We start from the raw sequence: 10,969 nt of genomic DNA, 5'->3' as shown, positions 1-10,969 counted from the left end.
AACTAGTGGTTCTCAACCTGGGGGTCGGGACCCCTTTCACAGGGGTCGCCTAAGACTCTCTGCATCAGTGTTCTCCATCTGTAAAATGGATAAATGTTAGGGTTGGGGGTCACCACAACACGAGGAACTGTATTAAAGGGTCACGGCATTAGGAAGGTTGAAAACCACTGCTCTAAACCCTCCCCGTCCTGCTCTGGAAAGCTTCCTTCTGTGAAAAAAATAGCAGATATGAGTACAAGGAATCTGCTAATGAGCCTGTGATTGTGTTTTATACATGTGATTTCTGAAATTCACACATCAGGTTATTTTACACTTTTATTCTTATTTATTTGTTACAAAAAAAGGTGTTAAAGTGGAAACTGTAGTTCCAAGCATGCTTGAATTGCGGTAGAAATGGTATCCTTTATATTATATAAATTGTCTGTAGAAAAAGATACGTTTTGTGCTTTTTATATATAAATGTATGTCACTTGATTTCTCAGGGACAACTGAGATCTCAATACTATACATGGTGAATTGTACATGCAACTGCATCTTTATGCCCCCACCCCCATCCCACTGCAGCCCCTTGCCAAAAAGTAATCCCTAGAGTTAGAGGACCCTCCCAGCTGAAAACACTGTAGCTGGAAAGAAAAATTAGCAAATCCCTTTGAACAAATAGAAGTACTTTCTGCTCATACACAGAACTGTTTGGATTCTAGTCATTTAATGCAGGATCAGTAAAATACATCCTTTGTTCTTCTTTTACAATTTGGTTGTAAAAAAACTGTCCAATCCTCGTCTGCCCCAATCTCATTTTGTGGTTGTTTTGGAATAACATAAATGTTAAGAAACAGTAATCATTTGAAGTGTTTTCGTAGCCTTGGGCTACAGGGCATCGCCCACTGCCATTAACAGCAAAGTTCCCACGTGAACTGTTCCCTTGACCTTGGATCGATCTAATTAGCATCATGCACACTCATTTTATCAATCTATTTTGCACACTGACATTTGAAATGGATAACAAATTTATTAAAAAATGTGAAAAGTATTAACTGTATGTAAAATCAAACATTTTAGACTTATATTATTTCTACATAATTATATTTACATTTATTATGGCTTCTAAAATTCTGTATTCACAAATATGGCAGTGCAAAGAGTTTAGAATATGAAATTGCAAAGGAAAAGACATTCAATTAATGAATCAACATCTAACGAATTAACAGAAAACTGACAGATGTATGAAATGCGTGAATACATACACTGTACATATATAGTCCATGCTTTATAGGGGCATGAAAAAAAGAGAAGAATAAACTTGTCCTTGAATGGAGGTTTACATGTAATTTCACAAAAACAGAGACTTTTTGCCTAACCTCATATCATTTTGCTGAACAGAAATTCTCATTCTTCTAACATTATATTTCCAAGAACCATCTTAATCTTTAAAAACATCTTAAAGCCAGATCCACATTGCAATCCTAAGCAGAATTACACTTCAAGTTATGGAGGTCAATCAGCTCAGAAGGGTTAACTCTCTAGGATTGCAACATCTGTGACTTGATTGTTCAATGTCCCCTTTGGGATTAAGTTCCATTGCTATTAATGAGACTTCAATTTAGTAAAAAAAATTAACTCAAATTTTTGGCCTATTATCTTCCGCATGCCTATCACCTCCACAGCCCTACTGTGCCATCTTAAGAGCCATTACTGAGGAATAAGGATGTGCAAAACACACTTCCCACACACATGAACTGAGCCTTAGAAAGGCTTTCAGAGAGGTTTCCTGTTGATACCAAAAGCTGTATTTGTTACTCTAAAGTCTATTTTATCATAGTCCGATTTACAATATCCTTTATAATTTCTATTGTTGTTAGGATTAGGAATTGCATAAAAACAATATTAGAATACACAGATTTTTATTGGGGGGGAGGGAGTAGTCCAAGACAACTGGCTTGAGGATTCTTCTTACAAGCAGAAAGGGGCTACCCAGCAAACACAATCTGCACCCTTAAAAGTGCATATCCAACCTTTATTTTTAAAATCCTTATTTTTAAGATACTGAAGACAGAGCAAAGTAGAAGAACCTTGTTGGTGGAAAATAAGTGAAGTTTGGATTACGGGACTTCTTCCTGTTCTCAGACTGTACTGTAGTCTTCAGTCACTGTTTCCTAGTATTGATTTTGGTGTTCTTTCCAATCCATCCGTTTTAAGAGTCTGGGTCCCAAAAATCATGAATCTTCCCCTAATGTTAGATTTTTCCAGAAGAAGTAAAAGAATAAAGAAATTCAGAATATTTAGCAAAACTATTATGACAACATTGTAATGAAGAAGGTAATTTTACACTTCAGTTGGCAGAAAAACAGCGATGCAATCACCTGTAATTGTTTGTTCATTGAGTGGTCTGTGCAGGCAGGCTGGACACGGAGACGTTTAACTAGCTTAAATGGAACAAAAGCCAATCCAGTGAGTGCTCCTCTCCCCCCATCATGCACCTGGGCTAACGGGTTTTCCTGCCCAAGGGCATGTGAGAAAGAGGAGGGGTAAACTCTGTACCTCTAGTTTTCCCTTCACCACCATGCAGAGCCACCATTTGTCCTAGTTCCGTGGTGGCGAACCTTTGGCACTCCAGATGTTATAGACTACAATTCCCATCAGCCCCTGCCAGCATGGCCAATTGCAGGGGCTGATGGGAATTGTAGTCCATAACATCTGGAGTGCCAAAGGTTCGCCACCACTGTCCTAGTTGATAGCCCACAGTGGGGAAAGGATGGAGAGATATGTGCCTGCTCAGAGGACCACTTGATGAACAAACAGTTACAGGTAGGTGCAGCACTGTTTTTCATTGTCATGGCCTCTGTGCAGTCCCACATGGGAGAACAGCAAGCTCATGTGCTCTGGAGATGTGTGTGGAGCAAAGATTGCAAAACAGCTTTACCCACAGCCACCTCAGCCCTAACATCAATGTCTACAGCATAATGCTTTATAAAAGTCAGCTGTGTGGACATCACAGCCTTGCAAACATCAGCAAGGTCCATTCCTGACCCAAAAGCCGAAGAAGCGGCATGAGCCCCAGTACAGTGCACCTTAATTCCAATTGGGCAAGACATTTTATTATAAGCAACTCTGATAGCTGAAGTAACCCAGAGAGATAAAGTCTGGAAAGATGCTCCACAACCCTACTTTGGTCCCCTAAAACAGACAAACAAATTGCTGTCCTTTCTGAAGGATCTGGTCCTGTCAATGTATAATGAAAGAGTTCTGTGCACGTCCAGGGAGTGTATGGCTTTGTTGGCCTAGGAGTCCTTAAAGAACACTGGAAGTACCACATCTTGGGTAAGGTGGAAAAGAGAGACTACCTTAGGTAAACGTTCCGAACCTTGTCAGGAAAAAATAATGGGGGATCACAACAGAGAGTCCTCAAATCACACACTCTATAAGGCGGATGGCCACTTGGATGGCCATTTTGTAAAACAGAAAGTCCAAGGAACAAGAAGCCAAGAGCTCAAAAGGAGCATGAATGAGGTGGGATAAAACCAACATCAAGCCCTATTGCAAAACTGGGTGTTTAAACTGGGGATGTGGGGGTTGTTCTTTCAGGGAACATCTGGAGAGTCGAAGCGAGAACAATGAATGTGAACCCACCCATCATGAAAGGCCGAAGTGGCCACTAAGTGTACTTTAATGGAAGAATAAGCCAAGCCAGAGCAATAAAGATTTTTATAGACGGCCATCTTTCACCGTTCCTGTCTAGCCTTCCGTGTAAAGAGGGCACAGGCTTTACAGGTAGAAACAATCTCTCTCTCTCTCTTTCTCTCTCTCTCTCTCTCTCTCTCTCTCTCCTCAGATCAGACAATCCTCACACTCATCCAGTTGGGATATTTTAGAGTCACAAGAATGGTATTTCTTTAAAAGCCCGGTTTTGAGAAAGATATAGATCAAACACCTAACTAACCCTAAAGAAAGCAAATGGCTAACATCAGAATTCTAACTCAAACACTTGAACCGTAAATTTAAAAGCTAACAGAAGAGTAGCTAACTAAATAAATTTTATTTTGAAAATGGCTGAAAATTCCTCAAAGGAACTCGTTCCTTGCTAACATATATCTAGTCCCTGCATTAGCCAGGTGCATGATGGTGGGAGGGGTACACTCACTGGTTGGCTTTTGCTCCATTTAAGCCAGTTAAAAGTCCGCACATCTGGCCTGCGTGTACAGAGGCCACAACAATCAACTATGAGTTCATACGTTAATTTTGGAAACTATATTTTTTCTAATTTCTAACTAATAAAAACAAAACAAAAACATTTAGAAGATGGCTTTTCCGTCTAAGGATAAGAGATAGATTACGTACGTAAAAGCTTTTACACTTCAGTATCTCACTGCTATTTTGGAATTATGGTCATATGCAAATGTTTTAAAAGTTAAAGTCAGAATCCATGAGGCTACCGAAATATTTTAAGTGATAGTTCTAACAACATCTCAGCGCATAACTTTCAAAAGCATGCACATCTCTTGCAAAGCAATGGGTAATATAATATTTGGGCTGAGCAAGCTTCATTTCACTAAAGTGAGTTTTGATCTTTCTAAATACACACCAGCTGTAAAATTCAGAGCTTTGCATTTTGAGCCACACTTACATTTAATTAAGGCAATTTCTTCCTCCTTGGGTACATTGCAAGACCTCTCTGCCTGAACTAGTTCAGGGTATAAGAGCAAGTCACAGTCTTTTGGACTGCTTACGTGTTGCACATCACAGGACCTGCATGTCATGTTTATACAGTTTGCTTTTTCCTAGCCAGTGTGGTGTAGTGGTTAAGAGCAGCAGGGCTTGCTCTTGCTGTGACTTGCTTCTTGAGAACTGGGTTTAATTCCCCACTCCTCCATATGAAGCTTGCTGGGTGACCTTGGGGCAGTCATCATTTTTTTAGAATGCTCTCAGTCCACATGGAATTAAGCAATGGCAAAACCACCGCTGAGAGTCTCTTGCCTTGAAAACCCAACAGGATTAAAATACATTGGCTGCAACCTGACAGCACTTAACACACACACAGTGTTAAATACTTTCTGTTGCCTGGTTTTCACTTATTTTCAGAGTCTACTTTTTTGCTAGACAAAGGGTAAGGTACTGAAGTCCTAAGTTCATGGAAATTCACTATTACCATCCCCAGCTAAACAACTCCTACACTAGCCAAACTACATAGCCACCTCCCCAAATGTAATCTTTGGCTGGTTCACAACTCACAAAAATCTACGTACTTCAAGGCATCTGTGCCATCACCGCCCCTTGGGGATGGGGCGGTATAAAAATCTTAAAAACAAACAAACAAACAAACAAACAAATAAATAGAAAACTTACAATACAATAAAGAGAGTGCACATAACAATACTAAAAGCTAGCTTAACTGCACAATACCTGAGTCGGCTGAGAACTATGGATCATTTGTTGCCAGTTGCTGTATGTTCTTGCAACTAAATCTTTCACCTAGGAAGGAAATACACAAACTTATCAGTACCGACTGAGTAAAATACTGAACAGCTGGAAGTGTTATTTTTTTCTTTTAAAAATGTTTATTGTTGATTATAATTATGTAAATACCATGAAAAGAAAAAAATACACATCTATCCAAACAAAAAGGGGAAAACAAAGTTATGCAGAAGAAACAGAATAATTCACAATCAAACATAAGAGAAAAATATTTACATTTTGACATATTTTTTAATACCAGAAAATAAGAGTATCCAGCATGTTTTCTTTTGAAAACTGCCTTCGGGATATGATATTTTAGTATTGTGAATAAAGCAGTTAGTTTTTATTAAGCCATTCATTTATAAGGGGAAATTCTGCCTTTTTTCAACTTGCTGCTGTATCAATCTTGGCAGTAGAGAACATTTTAAAACCAGCTTTTTAATTGAGGAGTCCATAGTGCTTTTAACCACCCAGTACTGGTATGTTGAAACCTCATGTTTCACCAACAAACTGAACCAGACCTCTAAAATATGTGTACTTTATAACATGTCCAAAAGAGATGAAGTTTGATCAGCAAATGATGAACAACAACTCTAACTTGCCCTGCAACACTTTACATGAGTGGACAGTCTGTGGGCAGTCAGACACCGCTGAAAAACTATTTATGTAGATATTTACTTACTGGTAAATCAGTCAAACATGTTTCCAGATCCAAATCTATTTGTCCATACTAACACTAATCAGTAAGTCTGTCAATTCTTAATATAACTTAAGGGAATCTTATTAACAATATATATTAATGATTTAGCCCCCAGGTATTTGAGCAGAGATCAATAATTCAAAAGGTGATTCCATTCTTAACCCATCTTATTTCCTCATCAATATATTCACCAAATGTCTGATTTGGAGAAAAAAAACTCTAAAGGAGCAGGGTTTAGTGCTATTCCACTCTTGATTTTAGCTGAAATGTAGCCTGGCCAGCATTTAGCACAGATGTGAGCAATAGACAACTTCAAAGAGAGTCACACTTGCAATCAAAATAATGTGATAAAGTATCATGCAACTTCCTGTGGAATTAAGCACTTATTTATACTCCCCCTCTCCCAGTTCTCCAATTAACATGAAATGAAGTCAAAATAGATGAGACAATGATTCAGTTTTCCTGGGATCTTCTAAAAGATACACTTAAGATACACTTCAGGAATGTATTATTCCAAGCCAGATCAGATCTAAGCATATTCTCTAGAACACTTGCAAAACTACCAAAATGTCAAGGAAATGAGATGTGGATATGATCAAAGTACAAACTGCACTACTTCCGAATACAAGTGGAGGATCATGAAGGTTTACATTGTGGAATATCCTCCATATTGAAAACATTTCTATAATCAAAAGCTAGCCCAACACACAAAGGGAGAGGGTAAAAGCCTTTCACCTGCTGTTCCAGTTTTCTATTTGCATGGTGTTGTTTGTGAGGGACTACAGTCTGAAGTAGTGCACTGCATTCCTCAACACAAGAGCATTGTGTATCAGAGGAAGGCATCCTGCACTGATGTATCAGGAAGTATACTACACTCCAATAGGTTTGATGCTTTTCTCATTTACTGCGTCGTTACACATGGCAAGGGCGTAGTACAGTGATTCCCAACTCCAGGCCATATCCCTAGTACCCTCTACCCTGTTTTTCTTTTCTTGTGATTTTTTTTTAAATGCAAAAGCCAGAGGGAATCGAAGTGAAAGAGAAGCAGCACGAACACCTCCCACCACTGCTAGGGATCTGGGCGATCCGAGAGGCGATCAACCCTAGTGGCCCTTCCTCAGCCTGGATCAGAAGAATTTGACCTGGAGGGAGTGCACCCTTACTGTGGGGGGAGGGGGGAGCAGCCAGGCAAGCCTGACCCGCATTGGCCAGCAGCAGCACCTGGGAGTGTCATGGCCCAATGCTTCTCAGGGCAGGGCTGGCCACTTCACAAAGGCTGTTTCAGCTTGATCTGTGCTGCAGCGCCTGTGTTTCACCCTGGCCCAGGAAGTCCTGTGCTGTGTCCCCCTCCCCAGTATCCCTAAATTCTCTGCAACCCCCCTCCCATCCCAACATTCTTCACCGCCCCCTTGATGCTTCTACTGCCCCCAGGGGTGGGTAGCGCTCACTTTGAGAATCCCCAGTGTAGTACATACTCTGTATAATTTAATACTGTCATCACCATAAAGTCAGATGTGTTTGCAAATGAATCAAAGATCATAAAGATTTCTATATGCCCTTGTCTGTGTTGTCACCTGCCAAAGTACACGGAAGTATGTTTTCATTTCTCTTCCCATCTCACTATTGCCACTGAACTTTTAAACTGATCATTAAAAATGTAAAAGTGACTTGAATTACACCCTGGTATTTTAAGATATGAGCAGCAGACCTAAAATCAGCTCTTGAGGCAGAAGAAAAGAACTTCCATGTTCGGATTGAGGCTCATTCTTAAAGAAAAGAAAACCTGTCAAACTTGCGAGGTCAATTAGATCAGGAAAGAAGCAAGGAGTTCTCAGATATATCCTGCACCTCATGGGAGAGAGAAAAATAATACAAGAGACTCACCTTAGTTCTATAAAACAACCTGGCATCTTCCTTAATATCACCTTTCACATATTTTTCCAGAGCACCACAGAGTTTCAGTAGCCATTTCTAAAAGTACACAATGTTCATTCAATTAATTCAAAGTTGTTTTTCCCAAAGACAAACAAACTGCTTCAGCACCTGTCACCACTACACATTGAATGGTGTGGCTTTATGAGTGGTAACCTTAAGCCTAATCACACTAATTTTTAAAAAAATCTCCCCTTTCCCTTCTAAGTCCACCATAGTTATAAAAGTTTTTATTTTATGAAGGATTACTAAAAGGTAAGATGCCAAGAATTTAGCAATACTCAGATCATTATCCTGCAGAAAAGAAAAGAACATGTTAATTATAATCATTCCTTCCAGATCGGGACGTTCCCCTCTGCAGTTTTGCTATGTTGTGGGCCAGCATAAGAAATAAAAAGAGAATTTTTGGGGAGTTCTGCAGAAGCTGCAGATGACAAACAAACGTCAGAAGAACACGGAAAAAGTTTAGAAAACTCAGAAATGCATAGAATATATGTATGGTATAATATCAACATATTTTATCTTCTAATACCATAAATATACACAATTTTAAAAAGTTTTTTTTTAAAAAAGAAAAAAAAATCAGACTTATTCTCTGGTACAAAAGGAGGGCCCAAAAATTTATGGGGATTTCAAGATCACAAGGATGTGGAAGGGATAACTGTACTCAAAGTCATTCTTCTGTAACAGCAGAGTTGTCCATGTTTCTCTATCCTCAATAAATAAAGGGCATTCAAGAACTAAGTGAGTCAAAGAATGAGATTTCATAGTACAAAAGCACCAATATTATGAACAAGGAAATCTTGCCAATTGGTACAGCATTTAATCCGGTAGCCAAAAAAGGTATTACAGTATCTGGGAATAGTCAAACGTTTTAAATATGCCAGAAGGGTTACTGGAAATTCTAATTCATTACAAGAAAGACAACACACCTTTACTCTAAAAGGAGTCTTCTCATAGTTTAAGGATCTACAAGTAAATGTATATACTAATAGCCAAGTCAACGAAATTTGACAATACTTAAATTTAGTGGCTAGAGTTGTCAATGGGAAAGACAGATCTTTCTACAAACCTGAAAAGGGTCCAAGGTTTGCAAAAAATGTGAAATGTTTCTGTTAGTAAAAAGCAAGGGGAAGAAGCAGGGCCTATTTTTGAGGGCAGGGTGGAGAGTGGATTCACGGGAGCCAAGCTTCAGCCAGGGATGTCACCTTCAGGATGGGAAAGTCATGGAGATTTCGTGGTACAGTCTGAGGAGGATAGGGTTTGGGGAACAGAAAGGCCTCCATTGGATATCATGCCGCCCTCCAAAGCAGTTATTTTCTCCAGGGTGAGATCCCTGTCATCTGGAGTTCAGTTGTCATTCTGGGATATTTCTATGTCCCACCTGGAGGATGGCAACCCCTGACTTGGCAGCAATTATTTTCCCCCAAAGAAATATGATGTGCTTCAATGCAAGTTATCACTTTGCACGATTTACCATTTTTTACGAATACTATTCAATACCATTAAAAGTCATGAAATGTTTCAGCACATTTCATAGCATGTGCTTCTTCAATGCCCTCTTCACACACATTATATATCTTGAGCCAGTTACTCACCCTTTGATTAGAATACACAGCCTCAGAATTGCTAGCTTCCCTGACCAAGTGAAGCAAAACATAGGTCAAGTAGTAGGCCTAGGAAATGAATTGAAACTATTTAGTATATCACTTACTAATTTGGAAGCTTATGGGACAAAAAAGGACTTTAGTTATAAATGGCTGATCAACACTCTCAAGGAACTGAAGCATACGTGTCCAACAACACTGTCTAAATGAGCCTTTCAGACTAAGAGTTACCGAAGTCTGCTTCGGTACCAACACAAGATTTACACCAACACAAGATTTACACACATGCTGCTGTGAACAGTCAGCTCTCAATCCTACCCTTTCCGTTCACTACAAATCAAGACACGTTGATTCATACATGGCAAGATACAGAAGTGAGACTTTGGATCACCGCCCTGAGCCCTTCGGGGATAGGGCGGTATACTAAATTTAATTAATTAATTAATTAATTAATTAATTAATTAATTAATTAATTAATTAATTAATTAATTATAATAATAATAACAACAACAACAACAACAACAACAACAACAACAACAATATAAGCCACCCTCACTAATTGTTAAAATTTTTATAGCATAAATCAGAAACTATATACAAAAATATCTATGTACAATTCTAATTCCAAGTGGCAGGGCGGGGTATAAACTGATATCTCACAAAATAAATGGAGATGGTTAAAACTGATACTTTACTTTCGTTCTTGATATTTTCATTAATGCAAGAATTCAAAAAATATTTGAAAATATTTTATCTGTAGCATTGTATTCTGCCCGTGTGGTACTCCGATTTATATTGTTTTATGTGAGAAGTTTACGGTGTTTTATGTACATAATTAAAATGTATGTGAATATATTCACCTTTTTTTGCAACACGAAAGAAGCACAAACAGGACCAATTCACGCAGACATTTATACGCATTCACACTAAGGCTCATTCCACACATGCAAAATAATGCACTTTCAAACTGCTTTCAGTGCTCTTTGAAGCTCTGCGGAATGGCAAAATCCACTTGCAAACAGTTGTGAAAGTGGTTTGAAAACGCACTATTTTGCGTGCGTGTGGAAAATCCCTAACAGAGGAAAACAATATGTGAGACAAACAACCCTTCCTGCACCCTGCCATGTATGCAACCTACATACTGGGATCACCTGTGAACCAGCTCCCAACTAGCTTCATAGTTTTAAGGCTAAATCTTTCAAAATACATTTATGTTTGACATGACTTTTAAGAACATAAGAATATAAGAACAAGCCTACTGGATCAGACCAGAGTCCAT

At 38.8% G+C, this 10,969-nt stretch overlaps 1 protein-coding gene across 1 annotated transcript in view; it reads right to left on the bottom strand.

Moving 5' to 3' along the window:
• Window positions 1-689: 689 nt before the first annotated feature.
• Window positions 690-10,969, bottom strand: part of SLF2 (SMC5-SMC6 complex localization factor 2) — a 55,417-nt gene continuing 45,137 nt past the window's right edge. Inside the window, exons 17-20 of the mRNA XM_048506037.1 lie at window positions 9,682-9,759; window positions 8,036-8,122; window positions 5,398-5,466; window positions 690-2,227 (exon numbers count right to left, since the gene is read on the bottom strand). Of these exons, the coding sequence (XP_048361994.1) occupies window positions 2,192-2,227; window positions 5,398-5,466; window positions 8,036-8,122; window positions 9,682-9,759 (270 nt within the window). The 3' untranslated portion in view covers window positions 690-2,191. The remainder of the gene's footprint in view (window positions 2,228-5,397; window positions 5,467-8,035; window positions 8,123-9,681; window positions 9,760-10,969) is intronic.

This window comes from Sphaerodactylus townsendi, linkage group LG08 (genome assembly GCF_021028975.2).
Source record: "Sphaerodactylus townsendi isolate TG3544 linkage group LG08, MPM_Stown_v2.3, whole genome shotgun sequence".
Taxonomy (NCBI): Eukaryota; Metazoa; Chordata; class Lepidosauria; order Squamata; family Sphaerodactylidae; genus Sphaerodactylus; species Sphaerodactylus townsendi.
Note: the sequence above shows the minus strand (reverse complement) of the source record. Positions and strands in the feature narration are given on the sequence as shown.